Source organism: Nyctereutes procyonoides, unplaced genomic scaffold, assembly GCF_905146905.1.
Source record: "Nyctereutes procyonoides isolate TBG_1078 unplaced genomic scaffold, NYPRO_anot_genome, whole genome shotgun sequence".
Classification (NCBI taxonomy): Eukaryota; Metazoa; Chordata; class Mammalia; order Carnivora; family Canidae; genus Nyctereutes; species Nyctereutes procyonoides.
This window is the reverse complement of record NW_026575048.1, coordinates 38,202,217-38,219,170: the sequence shown is the minus strand read 5'-3', so window position 1 is coordinate 38,219,170 and position 16,954 is coordinate 38,202,217. Positions and strand designations below refer to the sequence as shown.

The following is a 16,954-nucleotide window of genomic DNA, read 5'->3' as shown; positions in this document are numbered from 1 at the left end:
GAGGTGGCCAGGAAAAGCAGGTGAGGCTCTGTTTTCTGTTGGCCTGTGCATGGTGCTTCTGTCAACAGAGCCTAAGGCTGCACTCATTTTTGGCTCAGAAACTCTTATACTGCAAAAGCCCTGGGCGGGGAGCTAAGAGCAGATCCCCGGGGTTTTTCAGAAGGCACAAGATCTTCATCTCAACTCCCTCTTCCAGCTCAGTGTTTTCCTGAGCATTTTCTGTCCCTGTCAAAGCCAAGAGAGAGACTCTTATGCCCCTCACCTTCTCTTTAGGATAAGGTCACCAGTCTGTGGCTATATGTCCATCGGGTTCCACTCTGTAGAACTGAACAGGTGCTAGTGAAGGTGGCATGGATTGGCCAGAGGAGGTCAGCCCCTGGGATCCCAGCTGCCTGGCTCTGGGTGCTTTGGGCGCTTCCCAACCTCTCAGACTCTCTCTGTGCCTACAACACAGATGACAACATGTTGTGGGGGCAAATGAGGACAGGCACATTTTATCCTTGTTATTTCTTTTCAGCTGAGCATCAACATCTTTGCCGTACAGATGGGCTTTGTGCTTTTACATCACAGGAGCCATTTGCATCTTTTCTTCAGGACTTTATTTTTACAACCAAGACATTTTCATAAAAAGAACAGAAAGGGAGAGAAGAAATATACAAGCCATGGGAGGGCAGAAATGAAAGCCGGAGAACTTCTTAATAGGAGATAAAATGACTTTCCATTCTCAAAGCCACAATTTCCCAGCTGCAGAGAACGTCCCCGAAGACTGAAATAACTATGGGAGTCAGGCTAGTCCTTCACAGAAAACGCATTTCCAAGCTGGGTCTGGTCTTTGAGGTTCCCAGTAAAGGTAGTCAGCCCCAGCCTGGGAAGATCAAGGAGGAGCCAGCCCAGCTCCATCCCAGGAGAGACTCAGGACTCCAAGTCGCTGCCCTACCAGGGCAAAGCAACTTGCGAGACGGTGACTGGACGGCCAACACAAAGGTCCTGGCCCAGCCCAGGGGGACTATGGGAGCTGGAAGTGGTGTCATGGTGGCATTTCTGACTCACTCCTCCAGTGTGCTCCTAAGTTGCAGGAAGTGCCCTGGGGCCCTGAAGCTTTCTTTCTGAGACTTCCTAGGACCAACTAACAAGTTGCTCCTATGCAAGAGGCCCACGGAAAGAACTTGCAGCAATTAAAAGCAGGCAACTTCAGCAGGTCTGTGAAATTTCCACATTGAGTGAGTTGAGCGTGGCCCTTCTCTCTCATTTTTCCAGATCTTTCTTGTTACTGACCAAAGTATTTTTGTAGCAGGACACCAAAAGCATATTTCTTTCCTCATTTATAAAACCTAAAAACAACAGCAAATCGAGACACCATTTATTTTCAGGGAAATGATATGAGTTTCCTGTAACAAAGACAAATGACAAAGGAAGGATGCAGGGCTCCACTTCCAGTAAGGAGCCCAGGGCCAGGAGTTTTCTGTTAGTATGTTTTAAGGGCCCAAATTACTCATTAAAAAAATATAAGAAGCTCAAAAAACAAAGCCCAAAGAACTCTAGCTTTGAATAGTGTTACTTCCTGAAGTACCTTCTAAGATAAGCTATTCACAAATGTACATTAAGGGGTCAGAAGAAGGTGGCTGGTTGATGGGAAGATTTTCTAGGGTCAGTTACGGGCTGGGGAGTCTCAGCCCCAAATTGCAACTGGCGTTTGGCATAGCTGATCTGTGAGGCCCATGGACTCTTTTGCCCACACCTGGATTACAGGAGTAAACCTAGAGGTGGTTTCCAAACTTTTTTAAAGCTGCAAACCCTCTTGTTCAAATGATATCTCACAGGGGAGTGTAACTACAGGTGGCCGATGACAGCGGTACTATGAGCAGAGGATGAGGGAGTTCACGGCCCCCCATGACCATCCCCCAGTGCCTTCCCCACTTCAGTGGATCCTCAGAACCTCTAGGTTTGCCAAAGCATGAGGTTCCCTAAAACTGGCATCAAATCACTGGGGGAACAAGTTAAAATGATGGGGTGAGTGGGAGCAGTGCCTCAATGGGGACTCATTCTCCATTAGAGGTCACCATGGGGAAGATATTGGACAGGACATTCTGCAGATCTAAGCTCAGATGAATACACTCAGGTTACTATCTCTTAGGTAGAGGATAATTTCTAAATTCCAGCCCATAAAATTGTGAAAACTGTACAACATCAAAATTATCATTGAAAATCGCCCATAAAATACAGCAGGCATGTCTCAGTGACTATCAAATAATCAAGCAAATATATATACAAATATAATGTATATAATAATGTAGAGAATATAATACAGAGTTTACATGGAGATTAAATTTTTAAGTATTTAGAAATACAGTTTCATCTTGGTTGTTTGGCTTGTAGAGTTGACTTTCGTAAGTGACATGAGTTTGTATTTTGACTCCATGGGACCAAAGATTTTTATTTATTTATTTTTGAAAGAGAGAGAGAGAGAAAGAAAGAGAGAGAGAATGAGCAGGAGAGGCAGAAGAGAGAGAGGGAGAAGCAGACTTCCCACTGAGCAGGGAGTTCTAAGAGGGAGCTTGATCCCAGGACTCTGGATCATGACCTGAGCCAAAGGCAGATGCGCAACAGACTGAGCCACCCAGGCATTCCAGGGCTGAGCACTTCATGAGTATTATCCCAGTAATATCCACAAGTCCTCACAAGAGCCATGAGGTTGGTCCTGTTTTCCTATTTGACCGATGAGGAATCAGAGGCTCAGAGGGGTGAAGTGACTCGCAGTCACATGGCTGGTGAGTGGCAGACAAGATTCAAACCCATAGCTGGAGCCAGACATCTTGAGCACAAGGCCATGTTGCTCTCTTCCATCTAGAGGCATGATAGGCTTTCTTTTTTCCCCAAATACCTCTAGATGGAGGGGATTGTCATTAATGAGCTAGGTAGACGTGAAAGAGTATTTCGAGGAAGAAAAAGGGATCCAATAAGACTGCCTGTGGCCCTACTGAGGCCTGGAAGTCCCTGAGGCTGGGAGCAGCCCGTGGCCGCTGGCCTCCCAGGGCCTCTGGGTGTCTGCTTGTGCTCACACAGCTCAGTGGGCCCAGAGAGCCAGTGCTTTTTAGCTCCCATGTCTATGTGACTCAGCCTTTTGATCTGCCAACTCCTGGGGCCCAGGTGGGGTGCAGGGTGGAGGCCAGGACCAAGGCAGCCCAACACCCCACACCAGCAGGGAACTGACTCATCTTCCAATCCAATTAGGTTCTTTATGATCCCAGATGCTTGAGCAAGTCTTTCAGCTGGTCTGTAAAAGTAACCCTTCTATGTTGTTTGGGACCAAGTCAAATGAAATGCTAGGTGGAAAGAATTTGGGGGTATCCTAGTGTATCCTATGCTTGCAAGAGTTGATTGTGATCATAAAGAGAGCTAAGAACTAAGTCTTTCTGTGCCTGAAATACACTTGAATGACTAATCAGTATTTTTGTTTGTTTAGACGATCTCTCCTCCTGAACTCTATCGCTCCATCTATTTATTCAGTCTAAAATTGTTTGCAGGTGGTGTCTGGTTTTGGCTCCCTGTAGGGGAGGCTGTGGCTGCAGCAGGGGCTGAGGAAGCCAGGGACCCCACCCAGGGCCACGTCACAGGCACTTTTCTGAGGCCCAAACACTTACTGTTGTAGGAGGCGAAGCCGGGCTCTCCTCCGCAGGCCTGGAAGAAGAAAACAAGAATGCGGGTTGGCATGGGCTGTGGGCCGCTGACAAGCCCCAGAAAGCAAAGAGGGAGATGACGGGGGCCGGAGTGGGGGGCAGCCAGCACCTCAGACCACTTCCCTGGTGCCAGGCTGTTTTCCAATGTTAACTCCCTTAAAACCCACAGCAAACCTATGACTACTACTCTTACTCTTATTACCTCTATTTGGTAAATGGCGAAACTGAGTCACAGAGCATGCGTGGTACTGAATAACTTGCCCAAGGTCATGCAGCTAGTAAGAAGTAAAGTCAGAATTTAAACTCAGTTAATCTACTCCTATGTCCTTAAACATGCCAGTTTGTCCTTCACAGCAGGTCAGGAATGAGAGGTGTGCAGTCAGGGGGTCTCAAGCTAGGGCGTGTGCATTCAGGGCATGTGCAATGTTTCCCATTGGGATGTGGGAAGGAAGTGTGAGCATGTCTATTTACAGGTCTATATCATCCTTTATTACATTTAATAACATGCTTAACATATGAAATAAGTACACCTAATTGCAGTTTGAGTTTATAATTTAACATTTTTTTACTAATGAGATCTATTTGCAGTTGGGGTTCATAATTTAAAAATTTCTTACTAATGAGATCTTTGATCAAAAAAGTTTGTAGAGCACGGAACTTCAACGGGGGCAAATGGATCCTTTTGTGAATGGCAATTTTATGCAAAAACGTGCTCTTGACACATTTCTTTCAGGAGAGGGTCTATAATTGCTCTCATAAGTTTAAAGGGATCTGTGACCTATATAAAAGAGCCACTTATCTTGTCCATGCCCCTGCGAGCCACCATCTCCTATCTTATAGAAACCCAGAGAGGGTCAGTGACTTGCTTGTGGTGGCACAGGTAAGCAGAAGAGCCAGGGGTAGAGCCCAGGGCTCTTGGGCAGCCATGCCAGCCTCTCCTGAAGCTCCCCCCTCCTTCTTATGAAGCCTGGGAGCCCAAGCAGATGATCTCAACTCCAGAGCGGCTGGGGGAGGCTGTCACCTACAGTCTCCCCGCAGCATCACAGAGGAGAGCAGCTCAAGCTTCTGGGAACATAACCCAAATTCCACTGCAATGTCTCTGTGTACTGCTTCCATACTGACCACCCATGGGAGTTCCCACTTCCAGAGCTCATACCCACAATGGGCCCTCTGGGTGGGACTTTACAAACAGCAACCCTGGGAGGTAGGGAACATTGCCACTCCTGGATGGGACGGCTGAGGCTCAGAGAGATCAGGGCATGTGCCTGAGGTCACTAGATCTGCAAATAGTGGAGCTGGATTCAAACCCAGGTTTATCTGACTCCAGAGCCAGGATGGTCTCTGATCCCAGCGGCAAGGCCTCTGTCCAAGAATCACCTCTGCAGCTAGCATGGGGTGGGGGTGGGTGTAAACTTCCACCAGATTGCCATCTGGCCTGCTTCCCTGGAGAAGGAAGGACTCTCACCGACACCTCCAATAGCAAAAGGAGTCACCATGGTGGCCCAAGAGGACACAACTTACAGTGTAGGTGGATGGCCACACCCAAGGACACCAGTAGAACCAGGACTCCCGCCACCAGGAGGCTGAGGGTGAGGGGGCCACAGGATGGGGCTGGAAAAGATGCACAAACCGAACATCTGAGTCATGCATATAAAGATACAAAGACCGAAAAATCACCTGGAACTCCCATTGTTTGCATACTTTTCTCATCTCTTTTTTCTCTGGATAGTTTATACACATTGAGATAATTTTACATAGAAAATTTTATGTCCCACACCACCATCATTTTAAAAATTAATTAAACTCAGGAGCTGCTTGTGTTCAGAGGAGATAATTTTCATGCCTAGTAATGAGATTTTTACGATTTATTTTTAAAACTTTATTTTAATTACACAAGAGATAGCTGAATATATTTTCATCGTAAAGGATTCAAGTATATGGTGAGAGTGTTCCTTGGCATGCTAGCTCCTTCACAGGAAAAAAATGCCATGGTTAATTTGGGACCTTTCTCTGTGCATTTACACATACATAATTTACACAGACACATATAGGTTTTTCTAAGCATACAGTAGCTGCATATTGTACAAATTGTTTTGCAAACCATTTTTTCCCTCACTTAAATATATCAAGGGAGCCTCAGTGGTGACTTTTGGTTTCGTCTCTGGTCGTGATCTCAGGATCCTGACATTGAGACCGGAAATGGGCTCCACACTCAGCACAGAATCTGCTTGAGACTCTCTCCCTCTCACTGTGCCCCTTCCCCTGCCTGTCTCTAAAATAAATAAATAAATAAATAAATAAATAAATAAATAAATAAATAAATAAATAAATAAAATTGTTTAAAAAAATGTGTCAGCACACTTTTTCTAGCAGAGTGACATTTGAAGTATGGACACACTGTGGATTATTTAGCCATCCTAAATGGGTATTTTTTGTTTCCTATGTTTTACTTTTACAAATCACTCTGCAGAGAACATCCTGGTACATTTTTCCTAATGTGGGGGCCTGCCTGAGGCAGATACAGAAAACAGGAACCACCAAACCATAGACTGTCCATTTGAAGTTGTAATAGACACTGTGAAGTGCCTTCCCAAAAAAAAGTTGCACTGATTTTTTCATTCCTAACCACCAGTTGTGCACCTTGCTGGCCCTCGATATTATCACAGTGTTTTGTTTTGGCCAGTGTAGTTGGTTCAACATGACATTTCACTTCAATTCCCCGATTATTATTATTTCCACCCCTCCACCCCATCCTGCACCTCTCAGTGTCAGCTCAAGGGACAGCCCTAAGCCTTAGGGAGCTGGTTCTTCTCTAGGGTGGCCATACAGTTTCATTCATGACAACACCTTTGAGCTCTATCTGGGTGCCCCCCAAGGTGTCTTATGTATGCCACCTCTTTTAGTCATGCCTTCCCTTCAGCCAGGCAAACATCCCTATTTTACAGATGAGGAAACAGGTTCAGAGATGCTGAATCACCTGCCCAAGGTCACATAGTATAGGCGTGGTAGACAGGGGTTCAGACCTATGCTTGGCTGACTTACCACTAGGGTAGGTACACTGTCCCATGGCCCCCACCCCCGAAGCAAACTCCCCTTATTTCTCCCCCCACCCCCCCACTTGACCACTTTCACACACATCCTGGCTATTCTTACTGACCTATTAATATTGGATTTGCATTTTTGCCCTGGGATTTTACTGAGAGTCGATATAAGAAATGATGCAAGAACTTCAAAGACCTTCGTCTTCATCACTTATAAAAGTGTTAGTGAATTCACTATTGTTCAGTAGTCCTTACAGAAGATTGAACAGAGCAGATTTCTTCTCTAACTTAACATTGGGATGAAGGCTTTGAAGCCTGGAGCCTGGGGGTTGTTTCTTTATATCACTATGGGGGACAGGGGTTTTGTGCCATGTTATTAGGAGTATGGTCTTTGGTGCAGCTGGCTTTGCTGCTTCTCTAGGGCCACAGCACAGATCAGTTTTGGCACCCTCACCTTAAGGGCCCTGTTGTATTTGCCTTTTGTGTTGTTTTTTTTGTTGCAACCTACCTGAAATCCTATAGGCAAAGTTGTGGGGCATACATACTTTATCAAATGAGGTCATTCTATCTCCACTTTTATGGTCCCTAAGACTTTGCCCTATGGCATATGGGTTCTGAGTTTCTTTTTTTACTGTGACCTCGTGGGGTAGCTTCCTGCTCTCATCCCCTGAATCCCATTATATGCCTCTCCTAAGGCTCTCTCTGTTATTTTAAGTATTTAAGACCAAACAACCCCAGGTAGCACAAGTCAGCTCTAATGTGGTGGCTTGTCACCTGCTCCAACTACATAATTGAGTGGTTTTTAGTATATGCACAGAATTGTGCAACTAACAATCACCACAATCTAGTTTTAGAATATTTTCATCTCACCCCCTCTAAAAATACTGCATCTCTTAACAATCACTCCCCATTCCTTTCTAACCCCTTCCACCCCTGTTTTAGGCACCATTTATCTACTTTATATCTCTGTGAAATATCATATTCTGGACATTTCTTACCAATGGGCTCACATAATACATGATCTTTTGTGTCTGGCTTCTTTCACTGTGTAAAATTTTCAAGGTTCATCCATATTGTAGCTCATATCAGTAATTCACTGTTTTTATGGGCAAATAATATTCCATTGTATGGATGTCTCATATTTAGTGGATCTTTTCATTAGCTGGTGGACTTTTGAGTTGTTTCTACTTTCGGGTAATTATAAATAATGCTGCTAAGAACACCGGGTGCAGGTTTTTGGGTGGACATATCTTCCTTTAGGTTTCACCTTGTGATGATTTGTGTGAGCGTGTCCCCCACTAGACTGTGAGCTGTTGAACAGCAGCACTGTGGTCACCCTCAACTTCCTTTCTGGCCCCAGCTTACCAGAGAAACAGGCTGGAGTCCACACATGGGAAGGGCTGAAGGAAGGAAAGAAGGATAGAAAGGTGGAAGAAAGGATGTTTAGGATGGAAGGATGGAAGGAAGGAAGGTTGGATGAAAGGATGGATGGAACAAAGGATGGACAGAAGAGAGAATAGATGGAAGGGAGGATGGAAGGAAGGAAGGAAGGATGAAAAATAGAAGGAAGAATGGAAGGAGGGAGGGAAGGAAGACATCCTGCTATGCTTCTGAGGGTCCAGGAGGATGGGAGAACTCACCCTTTTGGGTCACTTGGCTGGGGAACCGGCACACTCTCTTCTTGGGGGTGGTCTTCCTGGTGGGCTGGGCTGTGGTGGGAAGGACATCAACTACAGGAAGCAAGTAAGACACATTTCTTAGCCAGGTAAACAGTGTGTAGATTTCCAGACAAAAGTTAAAATCTCATGTTTTCCATCCAGGTACTAAAGGCCCTATGATTGCTCCCTGGGTTGCTGCAGGGCTCCAAGGTTACAGAGCAATAGAACTTTCTAGGTGTTTCCTCAACTCTCATACCTATCTGAGGGCATGGGCAGGGGGTTGTTTTGGTGTCCAGGAAATAGAGGGGCTCTGCACCCATGTGGTCCTGAACAGAGCCCCAGCAGCCCTGATTAACCACTGTGTGACTTGGGCCTATCACTTTTCTGTGCCTCAGTTTCCACATCTGCTGAAATAAAAATGACTCTCAGTTCCTGCTCGGGGTTGTCATGAGAATTAAAGGGGACAGCATGCCCAGGAAATTGTGCAGTGGACATGGCTCCCCCTGGCTGAACACCTTGAGCTGAAGCCAGAGTCCCCAAACCCTTGAGAAGACCAACCCCTCAGCCAATCTGCCAATTTCTAAGTGGTGGGAGAAAGCTCATAGAAAGGAGGTGGGTGCTCTTTACCGTAGGTCCAATACCATGCAGCTTGCAGTGGGGATTTTCTTTCCTTCTCAAGTGTCTTTACAAATCATTTACTATCAGATCTGGAAGGACCTCTAGTCTCAACCTTTAATTTCAAAGATGAACACCAGCCATGTGAGGGGCTGGCCCCAAGGCCCCATAGTGCAAAGCCCCCCCCTGGGCCCTCCGACCCCTCTCCTGACTCCTGGGTGGGTCACTCCTCTCTTTCATTCTAATCCAGTGTCACATTCTGATGTGTTGGGGCAGGGAAGTGGGACAAGCACACAGAGCAAAGGGAGACACTTGAGGCTTGGAGGTGCTAGGAATGTTAAGAGCGCTGGGTGCTGCTGAATCCAACACTTTTCTGTGTGTGTTGAGCAAAGACGTTTCACTACAATGATTTTCTGCAAAATGGTGAGAGAGTGATGGTGACACCATAAATTTAAACTCTAGTGTCAGGGAGACAGGGAGGGGCACTCTGGCAAAATGGTCATTTCGGAGCTGGCATCTTGCACGTAAAAAGCAGACATTTCGGGGCAGCCCAGTGGCCCAGTGGTTTAGCACCGCCTTCAGCCAGGGGCATGATCCTGGGGACCCAGGATGGAGTCCCACGTTGGGCTCCCTGCATGGAGCCTGCTTCTCCCTCTGCCTGTGTCTCTGCCTCTCTCTCTGTGTGTGTGTGTGTGTGTGTCATGAATGAATAAATACAAAATCTAAAAAAAAAAAAAGTGGACATTTCGGACCCTCGCCAGCCAAGCACTTCAACTTAAGCTTATTTAACCCAACAATTTGGGGATGGGTGCTAGTACCCCATTTTATCCCCAAGATGGCCTAGGCTCAGAGAACTGAAATAGCTTGTCTGAAGTTCAGGAAGCCTTTAACAGGACTACCAGGATCTGAGCCGAGAGACTCCGAGTCTAGGCTCGCATGACAGCACACTGCCTCAGGGGCAAATGCTTTTTGACAAAAAGTTAGGCACATTGGGTCAAGGCCCTTGGCCACTGGAACGCTGAGGGAAAGGAGTATAAAAGAGAAAAAGACACTCAGTATGGTGCTCACAGACTGTGTGGGAGCCTGGCCCTCTGCTCAGGGGGACCCAGTATTGTTTTCTCCTTTCCTCCTCATGGCCCGAGAGAGTGCCTTTTGCTTTATACACAAGAAGGCACAGAGGTCTCTTGGCTGATCAGTGGGAAGCCTGCAAGGGAGCCAGCTCTATAGGACCTCAGTGTCTTGGTTGGGCTCGGTGGTCTGGGTCTGATGAGGGGTTTGCGGGGTGACTTGTTTCATTTTAATTTTCTCTTCCCCAGAGCTGGGTCCCCTTGATTCCTCCCGACTACCCCTGCTCCCTGTTCAAATCGTCCCACTTCTCTTTGAAAAGGACAGAACTTTTCAGTCCATGGTGTGGCTAAGCGGCCTCCTAAAGGCCTTGTCTTTCCCTAGATGCTTCCTTTACCACCTGAGCTTCCTCCTTCAATAGGCACTGACCTCTGGTGGGAGGGACAGGGTGTGGCTCTGGACACCCTGTCTCTGGGGAGGTGATGCAGTTGCAAGCACATTCTTTGGGAAGGGTCCTGCTGTTCTCAGGGAGCTGCGCAGTGTGAGGGGAGTTTTGGAAATAACAAAGCCAGGAATGAGTGGGTGGTGGTGTAGGTAGAAGGGAAACTTCTAGAAATCAGTTTTGTTTATTTCATCATCTACCTTTCTCAGACCCCAAAATCTCATGAGTGGGAAAATGTGGGGCTTGTAGAGACAAAAACAATAAACCAAATCAAAACTCCAACTCCCCCCACCCAAAGCCCAATTTTCAGTACAGGAATCAGGCGACATCCTGCTGAGGATGTCTCAGCTTCTCGCCCAGAGATCTCACCCCCGGCCCCTGCCTCCTGACCAACCGAGGACCCAAAGCTGGTGAGATGTGACAGCAACCTCACTCTGTTTCTGTCTTCCCGATTGTGCTGCTGTCCCAGCCATCCCTGCATCTTCCCCTGCTGAGTGATCTAATTCCTGAGGGGGGGGTGTCATTCTTCAGCCCCCAGCCTGAGATAACCCAGGCAGGAGGTAAAGGCAGGACCCCCAGAGGAGCACAGGGGGTGGGCCTGCCATTGGCTACCCTGGGGAGGGAGCTAAAGCCAGGTGCAGGCCTTTGAGAATTTCTACCATGATTCCTTCACACCTCCCAGAGCTTAATCCTCACTGTCCAAGGGTGCAGCCACTTGCCACATGTGCTACAGACCAGTCTGACTCAAGGTGTGTTTTGAACACTTAGTACAAAAAGGGAATGTGAGATATTTCTGTAATAATCTTTATATTGATTATAAGTTAAAATTATGATATTGTTGATACATTGGGTTAAAAATACAGTATTTAAATTAATCCTACTTGTTTCTTTTTATAATGTGGTATTAGATATTTTTAAATCACATCTGTGGCTTATAATATATTTCTATTAGGCACACTGACTTAACTGCCAGAGCTGCAGCTTCTCAGGGTTCGAGGGGGTCATGGAGGCCAACAGCAGCCACATGATACAGATGGCAAAACTGAGGCCCAGGGAGGAGAGGGACCGGTGCAAATGCACACAGTGAATACACAGCAGGATTTGCAGCTAGGCCTGGGCTCCATTCTCCTTTACACCCTGTACCTCTGGGAGGAGGTTTGAGCCATAGCACCCCATTCAGAACATAAGGACAACTGCTGGCCCTAGAAATGCTTTCTCTGGGGATGTCCAGGCAGTGAGGACATTCTTTTCTGATGTGCACACTTGGTGGGAATTTCTGAGGCCACTGTCAGGTCAGGGAATGAAGCCCCATCTAGGTAGAGCCTCAGGTAGGGCTGATGTAGCTGAAGGACAGCACTGCCTTGTCCCCAGAAGAAGCAGTAATGCTTCTAATCACCCTATCTGCAATAGGAATCGGTTTCCTACCTCCCAGGGTAGATGGCAGCAGGAAGTAAAATGCCTACATGAAACACTTGCATGTGCTTGGCCCTGGGTAAGTCTGTTCCTTCTAGCTACAGCACTATTGCTCCTGGCTGGCATCTGCTCCTGTAGAGGGGGGCTCGCTGAGAGTGGAGGCAGCTCCAGTGCCAGGCACACACCCAGCACACAGTAGGTGCTCCACGCTCCTCGATATCACTGAGCTAGATTCTTACCCACAGTCAGCCGAGTTCCCTTCCCGAAAGTCAGCTGGGGGTTCCCAATGGTCATGCAGAAGTAGACGCCACTGTCTGCAGGATTCAGTCTTGTGAGATTGAGAATGGACCGAGTTGTTCCCGGAAACACAGTTAGCTTCTCTTGCTCCGCCATTTGGCCATACACAATCCCTTTTGTGGGATCCCAGAAGGCCAGAAACTCGTGGTGACTGTCTGGGCTGGGAGCCTGGCGTTGTCTCAGCCAGTAGACACGAGTGCTGGTGGGGGAGGTTCTGACTTCACAGGACATTGTCACCATTTGGTTGGTCTGAACCATTATGGACACAGGGACCTGCTGGAGTACTGAGCTGCCACGGAGAGCTACAAAAAGCAGAAGGAGCAGACATCATCAACGCGTTTTCCCTCTGAGTCAGACAGAGTCAAGCATCGAAAGGAAAGTTGTGGAAGAATCTGCCCAGTTCCAGGGTCCAGGGACTGTGCTAACCGCAGCTGATGGCTCGTGGACTCAGAGCTCAAGCGCTCCACCTCCCCGGAGACCATCTGCAAGGCAGGTGTCTCCTATGGTCAGTTTGACAGAGGGGATGGGGAAAGAGCTGCCATTTATCGATTGCTTGCTTATATGCCTGGCTCTGCATAAATTATCTTAATCCAATCTCAAATTTATTTGGGGATTTTTTTTATCCCCATTACACAGATGAGGATACCAAGGCATGAAGTTACTTGTTCAAAGTCCCACCAACAGCTTGTAAGTGACCTTACTCAAAGATTCAAAGTCTGAAGTCAAAGCTGGTTGCCTTTCACCTTGTCCTGCTGCCATCTGTATACAGATCATCAACAGGCTCAAAGTGGGTAAAGGAGACTCAGGCAGCCCAGAGGAGCCCTGAACCAGAGGCAGCGCCCAGCGCTGGGCTGGCCAATCTTAAAGAGGACCAGCCACCCTTTCTGGACAGTGATGACAACCAGCAAGAGGAACTCACTATTGCCATAGGTGCAACTATAGCCTGTCACCCCTCAGCCTAGCAAGTGATAGGTCACTGGGTCCCCATTCCCAAGGTGAAGGGCAGACACCCCAGAAGCAGCACCACTGGGGTTTCATTTTCATCTCCAGATGGGAAGCACTGGCAAGTAGGGTATAGTTCATGGAGAACTATACCAGAACTCTGAGACCTGGCCTTGAACCCAGGTTCTGCCCACTATCTGCAGTGGGATTGTAGGAAGTCAACTAGTCTGTCTCTGCCCTTTAAGAGAAGTGCAGCTTGGGGTCATTGTCTTGCTTGCCTCTGAGGGCTAGAATGTCCAAGAAAACCTACTGCAAACTGTAAAATAATCCACATGGGTAAATCATTGTCTAAGTGTCTCATTCAACAGGGGTTGTTATATGCAGCAGATGACTTCTTAAGAAAGATCTGAATGGGTCCTTCACAGCCAAGTCCAACAAACCGAATCTGGCCTGGTGAGCCTTCCATTTTAGGTGTGGGGCAGAGGGAGATCCTACAGACCCAGGCAGAGACCCAGGAGCAGCAAGGAATGGGAGGGCACAGACTTGGGTGGGCAGAGGAGGCCAGAGGATGTGTGTGTGTGTGTGTGTGTGTTTACCCAAGGGGAGCTGGCCTATTGAGGTTGTGGCCTAGAGTCACAATACTGCCAATGCTTGTATCTCAGGCTTCATGGCCCCATCGCGGGCCACAAACGTAAGCTTCTTGACTCCACTCACACACCACTCAGCTTCTGCGTGCATCAAGAATGAAATGGTACCTAGTGCCCAAGTGCCTACTGGCCCTGCTCTTTGCTCCCTAAACCCCATACTGTCTTTTCAGCAGAGCAGAGGTTCTTCACTGCTTGGGGGTCATTGGCATCTTGGGGAAGATAATAAGAAACCGTGATGCCTATCTTTACTGAACTGTGCCCAGCATTATGTCACTTAATCCTCACCAGATCTTGTTTTACACCCATTTTACGCATGAGGAAACAGAGGCTTAGGGAAGTTAAGAGTATGCTCAAGGTCACACAGCCTGAATGTGGTGGATCCTGATTCAAACTAAGGTCTGGGACCCCAGAACCTGAGCTTTGACCCGCTTCCTGAATCGAGGAGACCTGTGATCCTCTCCTGAATTGCTGTCATGTTCCCCTGTGCACATAGTGAATCTGCAAATACATAGACTCCTGAAGTTCTTCCAAGAAAGCCCGGAAGTGTCTTCTAAAGGGGCAAAGGGACCCCAAAGGACCCTGGGCTTTTTGTGTATGTTCCCCTGTGTCCTGTGTCCTGACATGCAGACTTGCAAGCTGCGACACAGCCTGGTCTCTCTGTTGTGTCCCTGTTGTGCCACCGGGCTGTGGCTAAGCCCCATCAATGTGCCAGACACAGAGCCAGGCCTTGTTACCCAGGTGATCTCACGTGATTCGTTTGACCCTCTCCCAGTGATTCCATTCTCAGAGGGACCTGTTGTTTCTAAAATGATCAGCAATAACCACTAGCTTTGAAGAGCCTCCACTAGCTTCTACTTGAGATACGGTTGAGCTCACTGGGTCAGAGCAGGAGGCTGACAAACCTTGCCACCTTTGGCAGGGTGGCCAGCTTTGGGCTTTTGGGGTAAGAGAGCAATCAGCCACGGGTTAGGGGGCCGTTTGGGGTGCCTCCAAAAGGCAGTCTGATTGGGCTTGTGAGAGAGCTGGTGGAGATGCCCATTTGCAACATTCCAAATGGAATGGGCTTGTTCTGGGGGCCACACCACGCAGCGCACACACAAGCCAGGGAGTACTGGCAAAACAGGGAACCCCCAGACAATACTCCGTCCTACCTATCCCAGAACTGGCAGTAGACTGGTGTTCAGCAGATTGTACCCCTGGAAGTACTAAAAATGTGTCTACGGACCCTGGGCCAAGTGTGGGACACCAAGGCCAGAACAGAGCCTCTGGAATCTTCCTGGGGTCACATCCCTATAGGAACCCTAGACGAGGGCATTTTTTTCCTTCCTTAAATCCTATCCCCCTACCTCCCTCTCTTCTCTCTTCCCTCCCCCTCCAGGCTTTTGGAGCAAGTAGCCTCAATCCTGGGGCTCCAGGGATTTCTGAAGTAATGAATTCGGGGGATGGATTTCTTTTCCACCCTCAGGGTCTCTGCCTGCCACGCCGCCTCCTGCCTCTCGAGGGTCCCCACAGTCCTGGCCTCTGGGCTCTTCATCCTACAGGGACAGCCCTTCCCGGGTCCAGGGCAGACCACCCGCCCCGCGCGCCCCGCGAGTCCCGGCGTCTTACCTGCGAGCTGCGCAGCCAGGAGGAGCCAGAGCCCCGGCTGCATCTCGGCAGGCCTGGGACGCCAGGTCCCGGCGGGACTCTGCTCAGACAGTCCTGGCTGGCGGTGGGTGGGGAGCGGGACGGGGCGGGGCCGCTGGGGTGGGTTGGTTGTGGTTGGGGGGGGGGGGGGGGACGGGAAGGACGGACCGAGCTGGGTAGGGGAGGGAGTCTGGTGTGAGGCTGGCAAGGTCTCCGCTTCATCCTCCCGGTATTTCAAAGGTCTTTGGTGCGTTTCCAAAGAGCCCGCTGGGATCTCTTGCTTTCCAGTGAGGAGGTGACACCGCCGTCCTGCGCCAAGCAATTGCATGATCGCCTCCTGCCTTGGGCGGGTCATGACTCCCCAAGACAGCTGAGGCGACTGAGGCTCAGAAAAGTCAGGATACTTAAGGTCCCACAGATGTGAAGGGTGGAGCTGGACCCTAATTCTGGTCACTCTTTTCTCTTCCTCCTCTTCTCTCTGCTTTTTTTTTTTTTTTTTTTTTTTTTTTAACTTTTCTTCTTTTCCAGAGGCCTTCAGGCTCAGTGGGGTATAGAGTGACCAAGGCCCAGGCTTTGGCCTCAGAAGACATGAACAGACATTTCTCCAGAGAAGAAATACAAACGGCCAACAGACACATGAAAAAATGCTTAACATCACTCAGCATCAGGGAAATAAATACAGATCAAAACCACAATGAGATATACTAACTCACATTGGTCAGGATGGCTAAAATTAACAACTCAGGAAATAGCAGATGTTGGCAAGGATGCAGAAAGGGGAACCCTCTTACACCGTACATGGTAATGCAAACTGGGGCAGCCACTCTGGAGAACAGTATGGAGATTCCTCAAAAAAGTTAAAAATAGAGCTACCCTACCACTCAGCAATTGCACTATTAGGTATTTATCCAAAGGATACAAACAAAGTGATGCACATGTGCCCCAATGTTTATAGCAGCAATGTTCACAATAGAAAAGAGCCTAGATGTCCACTGACAGATGAATAGATAAAAAAGATGTGCTGTGTGTGTATAAATATATACATATATACATACATGTATGTATATACATATATATATGTATATACTAAAGAATGTTAGCATCAAAAAGAATGAAATCTTGCCACTTGCAATGATGTGGATGGAACTAGAGGATATTATGCTAAGTGAAATAAGTCAATCAGAGAAAGACAAATACTGTATGATCTCACTCATATGTGGAATTTAAGAAACAAAACAGATGAACATAAGGGAAGGGAAAGAAAAACAAAATAAGATGAAAATTGAGAGGGAGGGCGAACTATAAGGGATGCTGAACTCTAGGGAACTCGAGGGTTCTCTAGATATTGAGGGTTGCTGGAAATGTGAGTTGGGGATGGGGTAGCTGGGTGATGGGCATTAAGGAAGGCACGTGATGCCATGAGCACTGGGTGTTATATGTAACTGATGAATCACTAATTTCTACTCTGAAACTAATTAAAAAAAAAAAAAAAAAGACCCAGGCCTTGCCCTCAAGGGCTCACATTTGCAAG

General features: G+C 47.8%; 1 protein-coding gene across 1 annotated transcript; it reads right to left on the bottom strand.

Annotated features, from left to right (window-relative positions):
* Window positions 1–590: 590 nt before the first annotated feature.
* CD8B (CD8 subunit beta) lies at window positions 591–15,502 on the bottom strand. Its single transcript, XM_055327448.1, has 6 exons — window positions 15,406–15,502; window positions 12,151–12,510; window positions 8,359–8,448; window positions 5,199–5,288; window positions 3,642–3,678; window positions 591–1,331 (listed from the first exon to the last, which is right to left on the bottom strand). The coding sequence occupies exons 1-6, from the start codon at window positions 15,446–15,448 to the stop codon at window positions 1,319–1,321; spliced, it is 633 nt and encodes a 210-aa protein (XP_055183423.1). The 5' UTR covers window positions 15,449–15,502; the 3' UTR covers window positions 591–1,318.
* Window positions 15,503–16,954: the final 1,452 nt, after the last annotated feature.